Here is a 25134-nt window from a genome sequence, read left to right on the forward strand (position 1 = left end):
CTAGAAGTTGGTCAACTGATTAGTTATCTTCGAGGGGGGCCCCCAAAAAACCTGTCATTATCTATATATATAAAAGACAAATGTTTGTTTGTAACGCTAAAACTTGAGATGAAAGATTCCTCTCCCCTAAGAATAAAACATATGTTCAATATCTGCTTTTGTTTTTTCATTGTTTATACGGTCCCGAGCAACGCCGGGTAGCCCTGCTAGTAGAGAATAAAAGACAAAAAAAAGGAAAGAAAGATATTTCATCGAGTAACAAACGTTTGAACAGGCAGTTTTAAAAACATGAGTTTAAAAACTGCCGGTTTAAAAGTTTGCATATTAAAGTCCTTCGCAGGTCCTCGATTTACCTGATTCAGTTGCATTGCGCAAGTCCATCCATCCATAACCTTGAGCCTCTGGAGGGGCATAGACCATCTACCACTTTGTAGATGCTTTTGTAGCGTGGAGTTCTTTTTTTTTTATCGGGGTGAGGGTGCTGGCCTCACGTTCAACCTTCCCAGAAGGTATATACAGCGCCTAGCCTTCCCAAATTGTCACCCATCTGGTACTAGCTAGGCTCAACATTGCTTAACTTCGGTGATCTGGTGAGAATCGGTGTGTCAGCGCGATTGTGCCGTATATTACCCAAGTACTCACCCTTAATTCAATATATGTTTTCTATACAATGTCAAGTTAGTATCCCAGCTAGACGTCATCGTATATTATTACATTTGGTGAAAATCAATTAGATGTGAATTTTGATTTTCAATTCTTTGTTCAGTGGCTTTTTAGATGGGAGAAGGGTCGCAAACGATAGCTACCACACACACACACACACACACACACACACACACACACACACACACACACACACACACACACACACACATACATATACAAATGTGTCCCAAATGTCACTTGTATACAATGTCTGTAGTTATTATGTCATTTTGAAGGCGAAACATGTAAAGACACTCCCAGACACTTGTATACATTGTCTGTATTTGGTTTGTCATATATAAAAGAAATGGATAGATAGATAGATAGATAGATATACATATATATATATATATATATATATATATATATATATATATATATATATATATATATATATATATATATAAATACATATATAGTAAGTTTGGAAATATACATGACAATTAAGCTACAAAGATTTTTCGCAGACAAAAATTCTGTGTAATTTCAATATATATTTTCAAAAGTTACTATATATATATATATATATATATATATATATATATATATATATATATATATATATATATATATATTAGGCACCGCCAAAAATGGCCGCAAAATCAAGTTGTTGTTGTTTTTTAAAACTAAATTACATTTATTACAATCCATTATTTCTGAGTAACTTTTATTTTTCCAGAAAGATAAAACCCTGAATTTTATCATATAGAAAACAGAATAATGTAAAACTTTTTCTACTATTTTTAATTCAATTTTAAATGTTAAATTTTCCCAAAAAGTTAACAATTGATATTTTTTGTCTTGCACAAATAACGTACTTAAATATTTAAAAAAAAAGGGTTTTTGAAATAATTTATTTATTCATTTATTGTCTAACTAAGATTTAGGATGATTTTCTAAGAGAATATGCAAAAATATTATAATATAAGTACCTGAATTTCAAATAATTCCACTTATTCATATAGGTAACCAGACATTTCGCGTCGCCGTAGAGTTCAGATCGACTCTGTTTACGTTTTCTTTTGATTGAGACGAAAACTATGGAAGACCAAACAGGCCAAAAAACTTATTTTTCAGTGACGAAAATTTCAATGTATTATTAAGCTGAGGCTGGCCAGTACCAGATGGGTGACCATTTGTATGAGTTTGGTTTTTATAGTGTATGTGTGTGGGGGCCAGGCTCCCCAAAATGGGGGGAGGGGGCAATTTAAAGCAGAATAAAAAAAAATTATTTCAGCGCGTTTGGTCCACCGTAGTCGAAAGGCGGCAAACGTTTTCAAACGAGATCGAAAAAAATGATGCTATTTTTAACACAAAGGGCACAATATTTATCGAATTTTTTTTTTTTGTATCGATTATTCAAAGCATGCTCTGTTTAATAATGGTCATGCATTATTCGGCTCGCTAAAAAAAAATTGTTAATTTATTTATCAAAGATTTTAAAATGGCTTTTTTCGTTATATTATATTCAGGCTAACACTATTAAAAACAACAGAGATACCTTGCTTAATGATTCTTTTTTTTTCATTTTTTCGATTTTTCGTAAGATTTTTTTAACTTCAAGATGGAAGGTATTTACAAATGTTCCATGGTTCGCACGAGCGCTTTCGATTCTTTCTTGAATCATCGTCAGGTGGAGATAAAATATTAAAAATAGAATTGAAATATATAGTTACGAATGATAAAAAGAGTCAATGAAAAATCGATTAAGATATACATTTACGAGTGATAAAAAACTCGATTAAAAATTAGGATGATAAAAGGCAATGTTAGTAAAACCAGTCGTATACTGGTTATGCTAAACATTTCAGCACATTATTGCTACTTTCAAAATTATGCTATTTATAGATGAGTGCTGGTTTTTATATATAGTGCTTCAAGTATTTTTAATTTTTTACAATTACTTTCTCGTTGCAAAATCCTTGTGTTGTCCACGAGGACCTTTCTAAGATTAGAGGGGGGGGACAGCTATGTTGATTTGTTAAATGCTGGTATGGTATATATATATATATATATATATATATATATATATATATATATATATATATATAAGAAATGGGCCATATTCAGGTGGTAAATCGACTAAAATACGAAAAAAATTAAAAAAATGGGGAAACAGAGAGAAAAAAAACGTGAAAGTATATATTATAAATATACAATTGGGTAAAATAAATCGAATCACGAAATATAATAAAACCCGAAACGCTTTTCGTTAGACGACCTTTTCAAGGATATATGTCTAAAAGAAAGAAAAAGAAACTCTTTTGTAGAAATACTGGAAAGCGAAAGGGATAGGATTTAAAAAACAAGCAAAAACCAAAATTAAAAAAAATGCAAAACAAAAATCCCAAACCCCCAAAATGTGTTTATATATATATATATATATATATATATATATATATATATATATATATATATATATATATATATATATATATATATATATGATTAGTTTTTTTTTTGGAAAAAGAATTCCAGCAGAGTGCTCAATTAAAAGGAAAATCCAAAATGTAAGAGCGTATTTATATTTTGTGTACAGAAAGTTGTTAGTTGAGACAGATCATTGGTACCGTCGGTTTTAAGCCCGATAATAAGGCCCGTTTAAGGTATCCTTATCAAGCTCTCTTCATACGAATACAAGACGAATATTGGCTGAAGAGAGCTTGATAAGGATACCTTAAACGGGCCTTATTATCGGGCTTGAAACCGACGGTACCAATGATCTGTCTCAACTAACAACTTTCTGTACACAATATATATATATACGATTTCCAAAATGTCCTTTCTTCCCACATATTAAATTCAGGCCACACATTCAATTCTATTCAAACAACACTATATCCCTAATAAAATTGAATTCGCTATAATTTTTCAATTGAAGTACATTGTTAAACAACGAAAAGGTTTCTACCATAAATAAAATCATAACACGATAAGACCACAATGCCATCTATACTTTCAGCCCGAAACCGACATACTCACGGACTGTGTTAATATTATGCAAGTCGCGAGTATAAACTAGTTCCATTAATCATTTTAAGGTTTTAAAACTACTTTTTTCTTGTAAAGTAGTTATATATGTATATGCTTGTATATATATGCATGTATATTTATATGTATGTATATACTGATTTATTTATATATGTATCCATATGATATATATATGTATCTGTATATATGTATGTATACATATGTACATATATATATGTTTATATAGGTGTGTATATAAATGTATATATGTATGCATATATGTGTATCCATATGCATATATGTATGCATATATATATATGTATACATATGTATATATATGCATATATATGCATATATATGTGTGTATATATATGTATACATATGTATATATATGCATATATATGCATATATATATATATATATATATATATATATATATATATACGTCTTATTTTTTATTACCATATCTTTCTGTTAAGTTACATTATTGTTTCAGCTACCCGGCCGTTTTTTTTGGCCGTCCGTAGCTTCCTCAGACTTTTACGCTTATCTCGGCATTTCTGTAAAAGTCTGAGGAAGCTACGGACGGCTCAAAAAATGGCCGGGTAGCTGAAACAATAATGTAACTTAACAGAAAGATACGGTAATAAAGAATAAAACGCATATTTGCTCTACAACAGTATTGAGCACTTTCTTCAGTTTTTATTAATTACCATTTCTACTATATATATATATATATATATATATATATATATATATATATATATATATATATATATATATATATATATATATATATATATATTAAGATTTTGTTCCTTAGAAGCGCCGGTGTAGTTTGAATTAAATAAGATACGTATTATATACGTTTGAACAGATGTTTATTGAGTTAGTTATGGACTTTAACATAAATTTCTAACTGCCTTCAAACGTATATAATACGTGTCTTATTTAATATATATATATATATATATATATATATAGTAAGTTATAAAATATATATGGCGATTAAGCTACACTGAATATTCCGCGTTTCATCCACTCTAGAACTCTTCAGGCTTATGATAATTATTAAGATTCCTAGAGTGGATGAAACGCAGAATATTCAGTGTAGCTTAATCGCCGTATATATTTTATAACTTACTAACTAGCTCTACCTACGTATTGAGCACTTTTGAAAAAATACTTGAAGTTTACGCATAAATCTATACTTTCGTATATTAATTTTATGTGAGTAAATTAAGTAGTTATATATATATATATATATATATATATATATATATATATATATATGAGCAAACAGTTAATAAAATATGTTAAAAAACACTTTGAAATGAGTTAAAACATATTTAATCTGAAAAGGAAACACTAGATAAGTGGATAGTCCTTAATCCGCGGAGTTTCGAAGAAATACTTTCCTTCTCATCAGAGGGTAGGAATTAGCAAAATGCAGGATCGGATTCTGCATGCAAAAGTATTTGATGAAACAACAAGTAATCAAAGATCTTACTTGAAAACAAAAAAAGTGAAGCAGAGGGAATATAGTGAAGAAAAAGGTGATTACACATGAATGGATAGTCTGGTGGAAGATAAAAAATCCAATGACGGTAAAATCCAAATGTAAAACTTCAAGAAAGTTAAAAGAATATATATATATATATATATATATATATATATATATATATATACAGAGTGACCCAAGAAAAAACCAAAAGCTAAATGGAGGTCATCTAGAACATATGCTGTAGAACGGAGGAAAAAAAAAGGCAAAAACCCTAGTGTTTTGATGTGATGTTTTGAATATAATAGACTAGTTATGACCAAAGTTTCATTTCATTCGGACAAAACACTAAGAAATGGGGCCTAATTAGAGTTGGGGCCCGTTTTTTGGGGTCACCCTATATATATATATATGTATATGTGTGTGTGTGTGTGTGTGTGTGTGTGTGTGTGTGGGTGTGTGTGTGGGTGTGTGTGTGTGTAAAATAACAAAGCATTTTCAAGTGAGTTGTCAAAGAATATCAACTCAATCAGACAAGTCGACGAGAGTTCGTTTGAACGCTCACTTTAAAATCGTACAGATCGATTAATCAAAAATTTTTTTATTTGAAATAAAACATTTCTACAATTTTTAAGTTAATATGCTAACCCGTGTACCCCCCCCCCTCAGTGTGATCTTTCAGAACACAAATTTTATATAAGAGGAGAAGGAAGGTCGTATATGTTCGCCTTTAGAAGGTTTTGCGATAATTTGTTGCGTATACAAATGCGTGTGACCAAGTACAATATGTATGTATGTATATATGTATGAATGTATGTATGTATGTTTAATACTGCACAATCACGTTGACACACCGGTTCTCGTCAGATCACTGATGTTAAGCAACGTTGAGACTGGCCAGTACCAGATGGGTGACCATTTGGGAATTCTAGGTGCTGCGTGTGCTTTCCGCTTATCTCGGCATTGTTTCCAGTCGTCCTGACCATCCACTTGCCATTGGTATTTGACAACGCCGACTCAAGAGATATGTAGTTGGAAAATTGCGCAACACTTCTCGCAAAATTTCCACGCGCAGGCACCCTTAAAGTGGGTATCCATAGTCTGTCAAGACTGAAGGAAGCTACCATGTATGTATGTAATTTATTTTGTAAGCAATGTGTTCTCTTCATTGAAATATTTAAAACAGTCGATCCAACTATTAGATTTAAATATAGCATCAAAATATCACCTACGACCCCCTTCACTTTGAAGGGATGTTGCATCCTTTCTCAGTGTTGATGTTTTATATATATATATATATATATATATATATATATATATATATATATATATATATATATATATATATATATATATATATAATTCAATAAAGCTTCCCCCAACATTCTATAATTCTTCTTAATCTTTTTCATCCCTAATGAACCTTACGCTAGACGCCGCATCTTTCCCATGCTACCTAGCACCTTCTCTACTCTTCTGATGAGAAGCATTAGGCTTCGAAATGCCCTGGCATAAAGAGTCCCTTCCATCCCCCAAATTTTGCCTGTATTCCATTATTAAATAAATGATCCATTCTATATCTACCAATATATAGTTTTGCGTCTTCATTTCATACTCTTGTTGTCCTACTGTATAAGCTCCAATAATTATTGTTGAGCTTGGCATTATCCGGATAAGTCTCCTTTTGTGGAATTGATCTTTCTCGTTTCCTTTTACATTAAGCTATATCTATCTATCTATCTATCTATCTATCTCTCTCTCTCTCTCTCTCTCTCTCTCTCTCTCTCTCTCTCTCTATATATATATATATATATATATATATATATATATATATATATATATATGTATTAAATTTTTATTTCCAAGCATCATCGTAATATGACAATATAATCTGTGTGAATTGTATAATTTGGATTATTCGGACTGTTACTCATTCCATTTAGTACTTCCTACAACGTAGCATAAACACGTGTTACTGTTGGCCGTACGCCATATTGAATATTCACTCCAAAAAAAAAAAAATGTATGGCATAAGGCGGAACAACGAATACAAATATAAGAAAGCTTATCATAGGAATGACAGAATGGCAGCGAATTTATTTTTGTTTTCTTTATTTTTAATGAAGTTATTTTATAATTTCAACAAAAATCATTTTTCGTTAAATGTGAACAAAAGTTTTGTTGCTTAACGTAATTATTTCAATTGAAACTTCTGTAAAATTTGAAGCTCAGTATCACCAGAATCCACCACAACCTTTTATGTTATTTTTTAAATTTTTATTAAGGAGTAGTGGTTGCTTGTCCCAGATACTCCTTGTATCACCATGAGTTACATCTTCCGCTTGGTGTGGATTGAAAACCCACGAAACTTATGTTTTGCTATTCCTTCCGATCCAGAGCAAGTTGGTTGATGTGTAACCCCACTTCCTGACGAGGTCCAGACAAGGGACATAACTAAATAAATAGAAAAAAGCCTCCAAGTTCGATAACTCTTACTTTAACACAGACTACTGTTCTTATCTAGAATACAACTCACACAACTTTCCGGACGATTTAACCGCTGACATTCTTTCAAGTTTGTTTTGTAGAATTCGGAAACTGTTATGTCAAATTCGGGAATCTGTCTGGAATTTCGAACGGAACTCTTCACTTAATCTACAGGGCTAACATGCTTTCTTTCAGTCAGCTGTTACAGAGTGCGATCTGTGTGCAAATACCAAACTGTGTGCGAAGTGACGTCACGGCGAGGAAGAAAAGAAAAATATAAAAAGCGAAACTTTTGGAAAGCCTCATGGTAGTCCTCTTGTGTGAGCGTGGTAATGACCCTTGTGTCACAGCCTCTTTCATCGCCTCAATTCTCTCATAACGGCAGCATCTAAGGGGTTTCTCGAGCTTAGGAAATAACCAAAAGTCACAGGGAACAAAATCTCGAGTAAAGGGAGTTTGAGAAACTGTATTGATGCCCATCTTGGTCAAATATTTTATAACAAAGATGTAGTTGTGGACTGGCGCATTCGTGAAAATTTTCCGCAATTTCAGTTCCTCGCGAATAATTGTGTGTACAATTTCCACACTGACATCAAACAATGCACTTATTACCTCTGTAGACACACGACCGGCCTTATCTATGAAATTCTTTATTTGGCCAATCAACTCTGGTATTCTGACTTCATTGCTCCTCTCACACATCTCATCATCCGTCACAAACTACTTTCCTTCCTTTAATCTCTTATTCCGCTAAAATACTGTTGCTCAATTCATGCAAGATGGCCCAAAAGCAGTCTGAAACATTCCATACGTTTCTGTAGCATCTGTTTCCAAGTTTAAAACAGAGTTTTATTGCATATCGTTCTTCTAAAGTGTCCTCATGTTCAGATTGCATTTTTTAAAATCACCAGCTGTGACGATCAGACTTTAGTAGGGTGTATTCCAATTTCTGCTGTAACTGTTCATTTGAATCTGAAATCATAAAAATTGGTCAGTCATCTCATAAGATGTATAGCAATATCATACTAAATTTTCAAGCGTCTACGACAAATTTCAAATGCTTGTACGAAAAAGTCTGGAAACTTATTGAAAGTACCTCGTATAATTAGGACTGTGAAAAAGTTTGGTTGCTGCTAAAGAAATTGGGCAAATGGAACGTACAAAATTTTGTGAACTACGTTTTACCTACAAAGACTGTTCAAGCGATAACAAAATAATCTATTTACTGCTAGCAGGTCAGCCCGGCGTTGCCCGGCCCTATGTACTGTTCATAACTTGTCCTACATGTGAATACACTTTATGTAAGATTTCAAATGTTTAGACCAAAATTTGTCTGAGTAATTTCATAGAGACCACAGAGATCAATTTTTAAAAAATTTGACCCCTTAACATTCATTATTTTGGTCTCAAATCAAAATACAAAGTTTTTACCTATGTCCAAGTTACCTACATCTAAAATTTCAAGTCTTTAGACCCAAAATCGGCGGAGGAATTTGGTAGCATCTCCAAAGGTCAACTCTTTCAAGTTTGACCTTTTGGCAGTCTGAAGCATTCCATACGTTTCTGCAGTATCTGTTTTCATGTTTAAAACAGAATTTTATTGCATATCATTCTTGTAAAGTGTCTTCATGTCCAGATTACATTTTGGAAATTCACCAGCTGTGACAGGTTAGGGTTAGGGTTAGAATGTGACAATCAGGCTTTAGTAGCGTGTATTCCAATCCCTGGTTTAACTGTTAATTTGAACCTGAAATCATAAAACTTCGTCGATCATCTCATAAGATGTATAGCAATAACATAGTGAATTTTCAAGCGTCTATGACAATTTTAAATGTCTGTCTGGAAAAGTCTGGAAATTTATTGACGACTCCTCGTATTTTAAATACTCATGTAGAGTCTCAGTTTCTCACAATTGGTTGACAGAAATATTGGCAGATTACATATTACTAGAATAGTAGTTGATTGCACTCAAGATTCCACCATTTAACCTCTAGAAGATTGCCACTTATTCACTTTTATTCATTGCGACATTAGTCTGTTGATTAAAGGGTTCCGTTCGAGATTTATTATTGGTCACAACTTATCAAGGCCCGAAGGACACTCAGGGATAAGGGTTATTGCGTGTACAGTAATCAATGAGATAGTATTGTAGTAATCATTAGTATTGGGGGTTTTGATAGAGTGTCTTACTTAAAGGGGCGGTTTGTCAGGAGTTTGTTTATGTTGGACTTGAAGACGGGAAACAGGTGGGAAACAGGCAAGCGGCAGAGAGTTCCACTGGAGTGCAGTTCTAAGAAAGAAGCTTTGCTCATGGAATCTACGTTTGGATTTAGGCACAGATAAAGAGTGGGGAAAATTATTGACAGTAGTTTCAGCCAGACGGGTGTTTCTCGTGAAAGATTGGCGAGGGGTGGGGGACGAGGGATTGGAGCTCAGTGCCCCGAGTTTGACATAAAAAAAAATTCTGAGTTCACCACGAAACACCTGAAGAAGGTCGGGGTACATATCGGCCGAAACATTGTAATAGTACATTAGAACAGTAGTCCGAATGATCCAAATAATCGAAATTATTAATCCTTATCTAAAGAATTAAACAACGTATTTTTATTTGTTCTGAAGGTTGATTTTGATATGTTGTATTTTTTTTATCATAACATCAGGTACAATATTTTTCATTTGAATTTTTTTTTTTTTACTTACATCATGCAAGCACGTTAAAAAACGACCCTGGTGTCTAACTCTGTCCCGTGGGGAGGCATAGTAAATAGGTACATCATGCAAGAAGTGTAGATATTTTTTTATGATACAAACGACCTTTTTTTATTCAGGACGAAAATGTTTTGGCTTGGGTCTTAAATGTTCTTTGTTTATTTTATCTATTTATTTATTTTTTTTTTGTGTGTGTGTTTGTGTGTGTGTGTGCGTGCGTGTGTGTGTGTGTGTGTGTGTGTGTGTGTGTGTGTGTGTGTGTGTGTGTGTGTGTGTGTGTGTGTGTTTGTTTTCTGTATAAAATTTTAATGTCTAATTTTTTTTTTCGGATATGACAACTAGAGTTGCCTATCATAAATGTGCTAAAAAAAAGATGTTAAAAGATGAGACGGCATCGAGAAATTTCCATCGCGTATAATCTGTTTATACATGAAATGTTATTGTATTTCAGAAACGACTCAAATAAAAACTGAAGACGACTCGAATATGTTTACGTTCAAGGCTAAGTTACCGCGCAGAATGCAAAATCATACCTCGATCCTGTCCATAATTTTACGAGGGCAACCTAAAATGTCGCCAAATGGCGAGTCACCGGAGGGCTATGAATGGACGCCGATAAAGATGCACGCATTCTATAAAAAACGTAACGGACCTGATAAGCGGTATACGACTGATAATAGGAGAGTCGATGAAGTACGGGACTTTGAAATGAATCCCGAACTAGAATCAGAAAAACATAAACAGAATTATATTAATAATAAAGCTAAAAACACGTTACCAAACCCGAACGGAAAGACCGCTCAATCATTAAAAGCTATGCAAAACACCATACCCGGAATGATGCCTCTTATGTCTGCCATGCCCCCACCAATTCCGAACCTATTTCCTCAAATGAAAATTATATTACCCGGAATGCAGCAACCAATGTCCGGTGTGCCCATTCAAATGCCGGGGATGAACCCACAAATAAATCCCATGCCATATGTAATACCCGGAACAATATCACCAATGCCTGTAGCACCTCCTCAAATAAATCCTACGAATATTACAATATCCGGAATGGAGCACCAAATGTTGGGTATGATCCCTCTAATACCGGGTATGCACCCGCAAATAAATCCTCTACAACATATTATACCCGGAACAATACCTTCAATTCACGGGATGACCCCTCCAATACCGGGTATGCACCCACAAATAAATCCTTTAGGATATATTATACCTGGAATAATGCCTTCAATTCAAGGGATGACCCCTCCAATACCGGGCATGCACCCGCAAATAAATACTTCACAAAATATTATACCCGGAACCATACCTTCAATTCACGGAATACCTTCTCCAATACCGGGTATGCACCCACAAATACATCCTTTACCAAATATTATACCCGGAACAATACCTTCAATTCACGGGATGCCTTCTCCAATACCGGGTATGCACCCACAAATAAATCCTTTACAAAATATTATACCCGGAACAATACCTACAATTCACGGGATGCCCCCTCCAATACCGGGTATGCAGCCACATATAAATCCTTTACAAAATATTATACCCGGAACAATACCTTCAATTCATGGGATGTCCCCTCCAATACCGGGTATGCACCCACAAATACATCCTTTACAAAATATTATACCCGGAACAATACCTTCAATTCACGGAATACCTTCTCCAATACCGGGTATGCACCCGCAAATAAATCATTTACAAAATATAATACCCGGAACAATACCTTCAATTCACGGGATGCCTTCTCCAATACCGGGTATGCACCCACAAATAAATCGTTTAAAAAATATTATACCCGGAACAATACCTTCAATTCAAGGGATGCCCCTTCCAATACCGGGTATGCACCCACAAATAAATCCTTTACAAAATATTATACCCGGAACAGTACCTTCAATTCACGGGATGTCCCCTCCAATACCGGGTATGCACCCACAAATACATCCTTTACCAAATATTATACCCGGAACAATACCTTCAATTCACGGGTTGCCCCCTCCAATACCGGGTATGCACCCGCAATTAAATACTTCACAAAAAATTATACCCGGAACAATACCTTCAATTCACAGGATGACCTCTCCAATATCGGGTATGCACCCACAAATAAATCCTTTACAAAATATTATACCCGGAACAATACCTTCAATTCACGGGATGCCTTCTCCAATACCGGGTATGCACCCACAAATAAATCCTTTACAAAATATTATACCCGGAACAATACCTTCAATTCACGGAATGCCTTCTCCAATACCGGGTATGCAGCCACAAATAAATCCTTTACGAAACATTATACCCGGAACAATACCTCCAATTCACGGGATGCCCCCTCCAATACCGGGTATGCAGCCACAAATAAATCCTTCACAAAATATCATACCCGGAACAATACCTCCAATTCACGGGATGCCCCCTCCAATATCGGGTTTGCACCCACAAATAAATCCTTTACGATATATTATACCTGGAACAATATCTTCAATACATGGGATGCCTTCTCCAATACCGGGTATTCACCCACAAATAAATCCGTTACGAAATATTATACCTGGAACAATACCTCCAATTCACGGGATGCCCCCTCCAATACCGGGTATGCACCCGCAAATAAATCCGTTACAAAATATTATACCTGGAATAGTACCTTCAATTCACGGGATGCCCCCTCCAATACCGGGTATGCAGCCACAAATAAATCCTTCACAAAATATCATACCTGGAACAATACCTTCAATTCGCGGGATGCCCCCTCCAATACCGGGTATGCAGCCACAAATAAATCCTTCACAAAATATCATACCTGGAACAATACCTTCAATTCGCGGGATGCCCCCTCCAATACCGGGTATGCAGCCACAAATAAATCCTTCACAAAATATCATACCTGGAACAATACCTTCAATTCGCGGGATGCCCCCTCCAATACCGGGTATGCAGCCACAAATAAATCCTTCACAAAATATCATACCTGGAACAATACCTTCAATTCGCGGGATGCCCCCTCCAATACCGGGTATGCAGCCACAAATAAATCCTTTACAAAATATTATACCTGGAACAATACCTACAATTCACGGGATGCCCCCTCCAATATCGGGTTTGCACCCCAAAATACATCCTTTACGAAATATTATACCCGGAACAATAACTTCAATTCATGGAATGCCCCCTCCAATACCGGGTATGCACCCACAAATAAATCCTTTACGAAATATTATACCTAGAACAATGCTTTCACATCAAGGAATGCCTCTTAAAATAAACTATATGAAAAATATAATACCCAGAATGCAACGGCACACGTCGGGTAAGCCTCTACTAATACCGGGTATGCACCCAGAAATAAATCTGCAAAATGTTGTACCTAGAACAATTCCTCCAATTCAAGGAATGTCTCATCCAATACCAGAGATGTACCCACCAATACAACCTATACAAAATGTCATACCTGGAATGACACACGCTGTCCCGTGCAAGTTTCCTTTACAGCATGAAATGTTCCCTCAAATAAGTCCAATGCAAAATAATATACCTAATATAATAGATCCAACGTTCATTATTCCCTTTTCTATGCCAAAAATATTACCCCAAATAACTTCTATGCGAAATATGGTTCCAAGACCATATATGGCTCCTATGATGCCAACAATATTCCAGAAAATAACTTCTATCAGACGTATGTCTGATGTGGAGGAACCAGTGACCGATACACCTCCTTCTACAATGGGAAAAAGGTACATAAATACCGAACTCAATATAACATATCCAATGCCTGGTCCAATACCTCTAACAATTCCAGGATTATTACCCCAAATAAGTCCTATCAAAAATACCATACCTAACATGAAACATCCAATACCTCTACCATTTTCAGGAATATTACCCCAAATAAATCCATACCAAAATAACGTACCTAACATGAAACATCCAATACCTCCACACAATCCAGGAATACTGCACGAAATAAATCCCATAAAAAATACCATACCTAACCTGAAACATACAATACCTCTACCATTTCCAGGGATACTGCCACAAATAAATCCATACCAAAATAACATACCTAACATGAATCATCTAATGCCTCTACACAATCCAGGAATACTACCACAAATAAATCCATACCAAAATAACATACCTAATATGAATCAGTTGATGCCGTTACACAATCCAGGAATACTACCACAAATAAATCCATACCAAAATAACATATCTAACATGAAACATCCAGTGCCAGTTTCAATTCCAGGAATAACGCACCAAGTAAATCCTATGCAAAGTAATATACCTAACTGCGAACTTCCAATGGCAAGCTTACAACAAGACTTTATTCCTACTTGGCAAGGTATTTCACCTCAAATAAATACTATGATACATCCAATGCCAGGTTTATTTCCTCCCGCCAACGTTCCTGGACCACATGTTCTTCCAATACATCCAGTATCGGCTACGATTTCTGCGCCGGTTAAAAACCAAATCTCCGGTTACATGCCCAATCCAATGATGTCAACCACGTTTCATTGGCCAAGTGGTTCACCTCCCGTGGCTAGCATACGTGGAATGCCAAACGTCGGTCTCCCAACTAGTGGAATAATATAGACTTCAAGTCAAAGTGATTATCTGCAATGCAAGGTGTGTTCTTATTTCTTGCTTATATTTCCTTCAATACTCCTTATCCGATTATGCAGGCGTACCTCGCTTTTTTTTCTGACATTTTGATTGGAAAGGGGATATTTCATAATCAAAGAATCAGTATTTTAATCGATCTGTTTTGATCCTTATGCGAATGACAGCCTTTAAAATCTCCCGTTAATAATGTTTGGAGAATTTTTATATTTCCTTCTATAAACAGAATGAGTTCTGTTTGTTCTTTCTTATATCCCCAGAAGATGATAGAATCACTGTAACGATTTTATCACATATAAAATTTGGATCTGCTATTCATTTGATATGGACTTCTAACACTTTTATTTTGATAAATGCTTATTGTTTGTATTATCTGGGCTAATATTCTCTTCTCCGTTGTTATATTCACAAAGTGTCGGCCAAAATAATTTTCGACCTTCTTTAAGTGCATTTTCATCGAACTTCAAAAACCTTAAAAAGGTTAGAAGCTATTGGTATTTTCTTTCTTCTATAAATAGAAAGTGTTCTCCTTTTTTTTTTGTGTCATCGAAATATCTTAGAAGAATTTTATAGTATATCTAATTTGGATTTTCTATTCAATTTATTTGAAACTTTAACACGAATGCTTTTCTGATAAATTTGTACTATTTTTATCATTTGAACACCTATTCACAAAGTAACGGCCATTAAAATCTGCATATTCATAAAGTGACGGCCATTATAATCTTCATGTTCACAAAGTGACGGCCATTAAAATATCCATGTTCACAATGTGACGGCCATTATAATCTGCATATTCACAAAGTGACGGCCATTAAAATCTCCATATTCACAAAGTGACGGCCATTATAATCTGCATATTCACAAAGTGACGGCCATTAAAATCTCCATATTCACAATGTGACGGCCATTAAAATCTCCATATTCACAATGTGACGGCCATTAAAATCTCCATATTCACAATGTGACGGCCATTAAAATCTCCATATTCACGAAGTGACGGCCATTAAAATCTCCATATTCACAAAGTGACGGCCATTATAATCTGCATATTCACAAAGTGACGGCCATTAAAATCTCCATATTCACAAAGTGACGGCCATTAAAATCTCCATATTCACAAAGTGACGGCCATTAAAATCTCCATATTCACAAAGTGACAGCCATTAAAATCTCCATATTCACAAAGTGACGGCCATTATAATCTGCATATTCACAAAGTGACGGCCATTAAAATCTCCATATTCACAATGTGACGTACATTATAATCTCCATATTCACAAAGTGACGGCCATTAAAATCTCCATATTCACAAGTGATGGCCATTTTAATCTCCATATCCACAAAGTGACAGCCATTATAATCTCTGTGACGGCCATTATAACCTGCATATTCATAAAGTGACGGCCATTAAAATACCCATATTCACAATGTGACGGCCATTATAATCTCCATATTCACAAAGTGACGGCCATTAGATCTCCATAGTCACAAAGTGACAGCCATTTTAATCTCCGTGACGGCCATTATAATCTCCATATTCACAAAGTGACGGTCATTATAATCTCCGTGACGAACATTATAATCTCCATATTCACTAAGCACTCCCAAACGAATGTATATTAAATATGAAATACGGTTTTACGAGTGTTCATTTGGTTACTTACCGGCTTCCATAATTTTGTTTGGTAAAAAGAGGCAACTTAGATATCGTAGGGGGGTTCAGAAAATGTTTAATTTTTGTGCAATAATATTTTTAATCGGTTTTGATCTGGCAATAAAATAGCTGGCAAGAGCCATGTTTATGTTGAAATTTAATATTAAAAAACATTTAAATACAATTAATTAAAAATCTATGTTGTAACGGAACATTTTGAAATAATAGAATTTTAATCATTTTATTCTTTTAAAAAATAATTTTTATGAAATTTCTCTTTCTTGGCAATCAACTGATAATAGTATATATTAATTAGGAAAAAACTCTATTTTAAAAGATAACATAACAATATGAAATTTATATCAATTTATTAATTGCAAATTCAAGGGAAGTTTTTGTTCAATACGTGTATTTAAATTTTTTAAAAAATAAATATTTTTTTTTACTTATTTGAACTCTTATGTTTCATAATAAATAGAAATTTCGATAGATTTAAATATATTTTGTTCAAATTTCAAGAGATAAATATGGGTGGGGGACACGCACCAAAAAAGTATTTCCATTCATATATTTTACGGAAACTGCATTTTATATGTAATTTCATTCTAAACTGGATAAGTATCGAAAATTTCACGAAAATCTGGCGATTAGTTTATTTTTGCTAGATTTATTAAACACGGGTATGTTTTCACGTTCGGAATTCTTACTACATGGGAATGTTATTTTTAAGCGCCAATTATGTAAACAAGATTTTCGTCTCGCAATTTCATTATTTTCGTACGATGAAAAAATTTTTTTTTTAATTATTAATGGTTTATTTGGCCGTTCTTCTTTTAACTGGTACAAAAGTTATACTGATAATATTAATTTGTAATAAAGTTACATCATGTTACATATAGGAGGGGGTTAATTCTGTGGCGAATTTTGGAGGTGCATAATATTCACAAAGTGATGGCTTTTATAATCTTCGAATCGTTGGAATATCGTTGTACTATTTTTATCATTTGGACAGCTAATCTCTTCTTGGTTTTTATATTCACAAAGTTACGGCCGTTGTAATCTCCGACCTTCTTGAAGTACATTTTCTTTCAAACCTGGAAGCTTCATAATCGAACTTTCTGACTCGTACTGACTGAATTCCAAGCTAAATCCTTTATTCAACTGATATTGATAATTTTTTATTCTCGTTCCGTCAGTCATGGTCAGGTATAAGCATTAATTTGTTATTTATCGATATTGCAGTGAGGATTGAATATTCCACCCCCAGAAGGGTATTACTTCGAGCTAATTATTTAAACAACGTTCTTAATTATTTTTCCATACAACTGGTACAATTTTGAATGTTACGAGATTTTTTTCTTTATTCAGGACATTTGGTCGTTTAAATCATCATACCGTATGAATCCGAGGATTCTATTATTGGCATTGGTTTCCCCGATATTTTTTTTTTGTCAGAATTCTTTACAGAAAGACATTAGGTATTTATGGGGAGGGACCACGAGAAGGCTACCAACATTCTAAGCGAAAGTGATTTCAACCACTCAATCGCCGTCACCTCCCATTAGTTTAAGTAAGAAATGGCAATCCTCCTGATAATGAGTGTGGCGTTAATCATTTGGATCAGGGATCGAAATTCAAACGGGTTAGGGTGGGAGAATACTGCAAATATTTTAAAGCTACGCGGGTCAAAATAATAAACAAAATAACCTAGAGGTATTTTATACTGTTTTGCCCAATTAGCTTTGATTTTTAATGAATCTGGTTCTCCCAAACCTCATTCTTTTAATCATTTTCTGATAAAAAAGAAAAAAAAAATATCGCACTATTTTCACACATTTCAATTAAAAAAAAAATTTTTTTTTCCTGAATATTTTTACTTTTTCATAACAGCTCTGCGTGCTAAATTAAAGATTTTGGCGGGCCGGATCCGATCTGCGGGCTGTAGTTTGAAGATAAGCACTGAAAAATGAATTGAGATCGATAGCTTTAAAGGGGGAAGAATAACAACTGTATATAAATTTGATTTTTAATTAGGTAAGCAATAAAGAATGATATACGACAAAAAATGGTGTTGTATAGCGGGTGTGTATATATATATATATATATATATATATATATATATATATATATATATATATATCAGTGGCGACTCTAGCCAATTATTGCTTGTCGTGCCCCCCCCCTGCCCTTTGTCAACTTTAGTTCCCAATCCGTGGTCCGTGGACCCAAATAAGTAATCATAGTTGCTATTGCGTGATTCTCCATTGCATAGCACAGATTGACTAACGTACCTTTTTTTTGTTTTTTTGTGAACAATCAAGATACTATATAATTTGTGGTCTTGTTGATACAGTAGATAAGATATTTTTTCCCTTTCAAAAGTATAGAAGAAAAGAGATATTCATTACTATGAGTAGAAAAATATGTTTATTAGAATAAGGAAATTGATGACAATGACAACTAACCAGGTTAGCAATTAAGTCCACAAATCGCCAGGTCATTTGTCTCATGGAATTATAAAATAATTAAATGATTGATTTTTTATTAGCACTTCACAATCCCTTTTTTTTTTCATTAAGGAATGGTTTATTCGTGAATTTTGCATCATAGAAATCTACAAAAAATACGGGTTCTATGTCATTTTATATTAATAGTAAGAAAAACCCTCAAACCTCGGAACCTTCGTAGAAGTCCGTAGTAGTACGTAAATAATTTTTTCATAAAGATTCTGTATGTAACTTTTTTTTTTTTTTTTTGCTGCATCATTTTACAGCTAGTGTTCGTCTATAAATGCCTTTGAATAGGAGTGTCTGCAGGTCAAGCGCGTTTTTGGGAAGGTCATCTCATTTGAGCATAAACTCCAGGCGTCTTGGTTTGGCCGCAAATTTTTCTATTACCTTATTGTGCAATTCATTTCTTTGCTCTAAGTCTTTAAGCATTTCCTTCTCAATTGAAATTCAGGCTAAAGACGAAAGTCGATCCTCAGCCATAGTGCATCTTAAAAATGATCATATTCTGTCCAAGGTTGAGAAACTTCTTTCATTTGAAACTGAAGTAGCGGGAATGGTAAGGAAAAATTGTATCAGTCTCACAGTTTCAGACATTGCAGACAAAAAACCGCGTTCATGAAGCATCTCCAAAATAGCTTTACTTGAGGTACATTTTTTGAAATCATTGTCAGAATCCAAATACCTGAGCTCTCTTGTCAAGGATTTTAGGTCAAAAATACCAGGGTATTTTTTCTGCAACGCATCTATATGTTGCTTAGGGAATGTACAGGAAAAAACTTCAAACTTCTTCACATCGAGCAATTCAAAATATGAAAAGTCTCCTATGTTGGCGAATCGATCCTTTAGTGACGAAATGATGTTTTGAATTATTTCAAAATATACACTTTTGTAGTTGATTCGATTTGCCCTAGTTCTTTTTGTTGGTGGAGCGTGTGATTCGTCAGATATCTCCATGTCTGTTATCGTTTGTTGCATCATATTTTCATAATGTTCATTGTCACAATTGTTTGATATTGATTGAATGAAATCATGTATTTTATCTTGAGCATATTTCACGTCGAGTTTTCTGCACTGTAAAATGTCAAATAGTTTCTCTGCTTGAGAAAGAATTACATAAAAACAGTTAATAAAAAACATGAAAGTGAAATCATTCAATTTTGACAATAAATTGTCGGTTTCACTTAGTGTTGCTTCATTCCATATTTCGCCATGATCAAGAATATCTTCGAGTGCGTTCATTATTTTTTGACGATCGTCTTTTATAGCGGATACAGTTCTTGATTTATAAAACCATCTGGTAGCACACAAAGATGGGATGCTGATTTCAAATTTTCGGAACACACTCTTCCGTTTCGTACTAGATGATGTGAATTTACTAAAGCTGTGTAAATGTGAAAAAAATATTTTAACGCCATCAACATTTTCCGTACTTTTACTCAAAACTAAATTAAGTTTATGGGCATAACAATGGATGAAATCGGCGTATTTAAATCCCCTCTCTCTCAATTTAATTTGCACTCCATTCCGTTCACCTGCCATCACGGCTGCTCCATCATAAGTTTGGCAAACCAATTTTGATTTTGCATCATCAAAGAAATTTAAAGACTTCTCGATTACATCAGCTAATCTTGTGGCACTTTTGTCATCGCTCACGTCATGAAATCCAAGGAATCGTTCAATAATTTTGCATCCATTCACATACCTAACAATGATCGAAAGCTGTGCATGCATTGCACAGTCAGTTGTTTCATCAGCCTGCACTGAAATAAATGGGACACTTTGAATTTCAGCGTAAATAACATCAGCAATCACGTTATCAATTGCAGATATAAATTCATTCTGTATTGTTCTGGAAACACCTGAAAATTGCCTAGAGCCTTCTTTTGCGGAAAGTTTTGATGCAAACACACTGTCAATTTTAGAGAAACACTGCAATAATTCTCGATAATTACCTTTGTTAAGACAATCTTCCCCTTCATCGTGTCCACGCAATGATAGTTCTTGTTTGCAAAGCTATAATATTGCGTTTATCAGGTGTTTCAGATATTGTCTATTTTCTTCGACCAATTTATTGTGCCTTTCTCTTTCAAGTTTGGCCGATTCACTAATAGCAGTAACTATGTCATACATGCCAAATGTTTTTAAACGCTTATAATTGTTCAAATGAGTCATTAATTTCGAATGAATTTGGCAGTCAGCCAAAATATGCCTATAATCAGTATAGCCAGTATCAGTCCATGATTGTCCTGATTTAGGCGTGAAAAGCAAGCAAGGCCAACAATAGAGTTTTTCCTCAGATTTACTCGAACATAACCAGTCAATGTCATTAAACCATTTGGATTGGAAGGAACGAGTTCTAACCTTATTCACCAATAAAGGAGTTGGGCGCCCAACTTTGATAATTTCTCGCTTCTCGGCTACATTTCTCTGGCCAAACGATCTATTTTTCAGGTCTAACACAATATCCATTTCCATTATATCTAATTTTAAATTCAGATCATTAACAGTAAATGCAGTAAAACTTTTTTTTTTTAATGTTTTAGAGAATAATCTGCTTACCCGTGAAATACAGGAAAATTAGCCCAAGTGACATTATATACAAAATACAGGGAACTTCCAAAAAGTAAATTCCATCTGATGAATCTTGAAACATATGATATCTTGACCAGTTGAAGTTATCCGATTAAATTTTCCCATAGAATAAAAGGTAATATTGATGAATAAAGTTGGGTTTAAATAGCTGTGAAATGATGGATGCAGCAAGAAAAGTTACATACAGGGTTTTTATGAAAAAAAATTACAAAGTATTTACGTATCACTACGGAATTCTACGAAGGTTTATTGGATTGACGGGTTTCTTAGTATTAATATAAAATGACTTAAAACCCGTATTTTTCGTAGACTTCTATGATTCAAAATTCACAAAAAAAAAATTCCTCAAAAAAACAAATTCACTCTTATTCAAAACCTGTTCTTTATTAATCACTGATATTTATTTACAATCTGATATACACGCGTGGTTATAAATGACTTAAAACCCGTATAAATGACTTAAAACCCGTATTTTTCGTGGTTATAAATGACTTAAAACCCGTATAAATGACTTAAAATCCGTATTTTTCGTAGATTTCTATGATTCAAAATTCACGAAAAAAAATTCCTCAAAAAAACAAATTCACTCTTATTCAAAACCTGTTCTTTATTAATCACTGATATTTATTTACAATCTGATATACACGCGTGGTTATAAATGACTTAAAACCCGTATAAATGACTTAAAACCCGTATTTTTCGTGGTTATAAATGACTTAAAACCCGTATAAATGACTTAAAATCCGTATTTTTCGTAGATTTCTATGATTCAAAATTCACGAAAAAAAATTCCTCAAAAAAACAAATTCACTCTTATTCAAAACCTGTTCTTTATTAATCACTGATATTTATTTACAATCTGATATACACGCGTGGTTATAAATGACTTAAAACCCGTATAAATGACTTAAAACCCGTATTTTTCGTGGTTATAAATGACTTAAAACCCGTATAAATGACTTAAAATCCGTATTTTTCGTAGATTTCTATGATTCAAAATTCACGAAAAAAAATTCCTCAAAAAAACAAATTCACTCTTATTCAAAACCTGTTCTTTATTAATCACTGATATTTATTTACAATCTGATATACACGCGTGGTTATGTTTACACAGAACTATTCGTGCTACTACATATTGCAACAGTAGTAGTAATCGTATGTATGTGTCTAGAGATCTCTCTCTCCCCCCTCTCTCTCTCTCGGTCCCTCATCCTCTTCCTAAAACAGACATCAGCAGGCTCGATCGTGCTAAATATCTTAGGCACTAGAAGTGGGCTTCACTTTGCGCGTGATTACAGAAAAATCTGGATTTCTCTAACATTATGATTATTACGAGTAAAGGTTTGGCTTAGCACGAATTACGGACGTTCAACGTCATAGCCGCTGTTATGGAGTTTTCAATGAATCTGGCGGTGGCCGGACAAAGACAACCCGTTCAAAACAGCATCCTTGTATTATTCCCAGATATATTTATGAATTTTTTGCTACTTAGTTATCGAAACTTGAATAGATATGTAACTTAATTGAGATCAGACTAAGTATGTTTGCTTGAAATTAATGGATGATTTTTTAATCCATTTTGAATAACATTAACCGAATTATTGGTCGTGCCGGGCACGAGTGGCACTAGTCCCATCTCCGCCCCTGATATATATATATATATATATATATATATATATATATATACATGATTTTCAGAATGTGAGAGATTATATATAATAAATTCCACAACCAAACAACGTCGCAGCACACAAGAGCAATGACAGTCAACGAACCGGAAGCCCAAGACTCGAGTTTCGCCCTCATCAGTTAGACACATCCAAACTCAGGATTTGAAACCCGAGCCTCTTGCATGCGAGGCAAGCAATCTACCAACTGAGTTTCGAATCCTGAGTTCGGATGTGTCTAACTGATGAGCCCAAATGAGGGCGAAACTCGAGTCTTGGTGTTCCGGTTCGTTGACTGTCATGGCTCTCGTGGGCTGCGATGTTGTTTGGCTGTGGAATTTATTATATATATAAATATATATATATATATATATATATATATATATATATATATATATATATATGAGACTTAAATGCGCTCAACATTGGAATATCAGTTCTTGTGTCCTGTTTTGTTTTAGTGACCCTCCCTCCCTCCCTACCCTCATCTCTTAATATATATATATATATATATATATATATATATATATATATATATATATATATATATATATGGGGGCTTTAAAGTTCTTATCTAATATTTTAAAAAATTCTCTGGCTATGTTTGTTTCTAGGTTTTTGGAATATGGGGGGTTGAACCATAGGATCTCCTTGTGTCTATTCTTACGTTTACGGGTTTTAGTTTGCTGTTTATGTGTATTATTATCTAATATTTGTAGTTTGGTTTTATCTTTTTTTGTCTCTTGGTTATTTTTCTTAACTCGTATACGGGAAGACATTGCCATATTATATGTTATTACGCTCTTAATAGGTTTATTTTTAATGCAGTTTATGAGACAAAAAGATAAAACCAAACTACAAATATTAGATAATAATACAAATAAACAGCAAACTAAAACCCGTAAACGTAAGAATAGACACAAGGAGATCCTATGGTTCAACCCCCCCCATATATATATATATATATATATATATATATATATATATATATATATATATATTCCCAAAATCCAAAATCAAGAATATTGGATATTTTATCCTTCACCAGACTATCTATTCACGTGAAATCAACTTTTTTTCACCCTATTCCCTCTGCTTCACTTTTTGTTACCAAGTAAAATCTATGACTTACTTACTTACTTGTAGTTTCATTAAATACTTTTGCAAGCAAAATCCGATCCCGCATTTGGCTAAATCCTACCCTCTGATGAGTATAAAAGTATTTTCTTATTTTCTTCGAAACTCTGCGGATTAAGGTCTATCCACTTATTTTGTGCTTCCTTTTTTTAAAATTAAATATGTTTTTAACTCTTTTTGAATATATATATATATATATATATATATATATATATATATATATATATTGTTTTAACAGAAACCAAGACATAAAAGAATGGATTGATAGCAAAAAATAGTGTATTTCAACGTTAGTTACGATTGTTTCAAGACTATTCGGACAAATGCAAACATTAAGTGGACATTAGCTGTACATACCCGGCGTTTTTGAATACCCTATATATATATATATATATATATATATATATATATATATATATATATATATATGAGCAAATAATTAAAAAAGTTAAAAAACACTTTGAAAAAGAGTTAAAAACATATTTAATTTAAAAAGGAAACACTAAATAAGTGGATAGTCCTTAATCCGCGGAGTTTCGAAGAAATACTTTCCTT

At 33.8% G+C, this 25134-nt stretch overlaps 1 protein-coding gene across 8 annotated transcripts in view; it reads left to right on the forward strand.

The window, feature by feature from the left end:
• The window catches only part of LOC145266610 (scavenger receptor cysteine-rich domain superfamily protein-like), a 211122-nt gene that overhangs the window by 37871 nt on the left and 148117 nt on the right, over positions 1-25134 (forward strand). The window contains exons 4-5 of one of the 8 annotated variants that reach the window (XM_080122510.1): positions 10824-12614; positions 13035-15022. The exons of 6 other annotated variants lie outside the window; for them this stretch is intronic. In XM_080122510.1, the coding sequence (XP_079978636.1) occupies positions 10824-12614; positions 13035-14989 (3746 nt within the window). In that variant the 3' untranslated portion in view covers positions 14990-15022. Of the gene's footprint in view, positions 1-10823; positions 15023-25134 lie in introns of all 8 variants that reach the window. One more of the 8 variants, XM_080122509.1, reaches the window with a different exon arrangement.

The sequence above is a fragment of the Euprymna scolopes genome, chromosome 41 (genome assembly GCF_053919585.1).
Source record: "Euprymna scolopes isolate OS-2025 chromosome 41, ASM5391958v1, whole genome shotgun sequence".
In the NCBI taxonomy this organism is placed as follows: Eukaryota; Metazoa; Mollusca; class Cephalopoda; order Sepiida; family Sepiolidae; genus Euprymna; species Euprymna scolopes.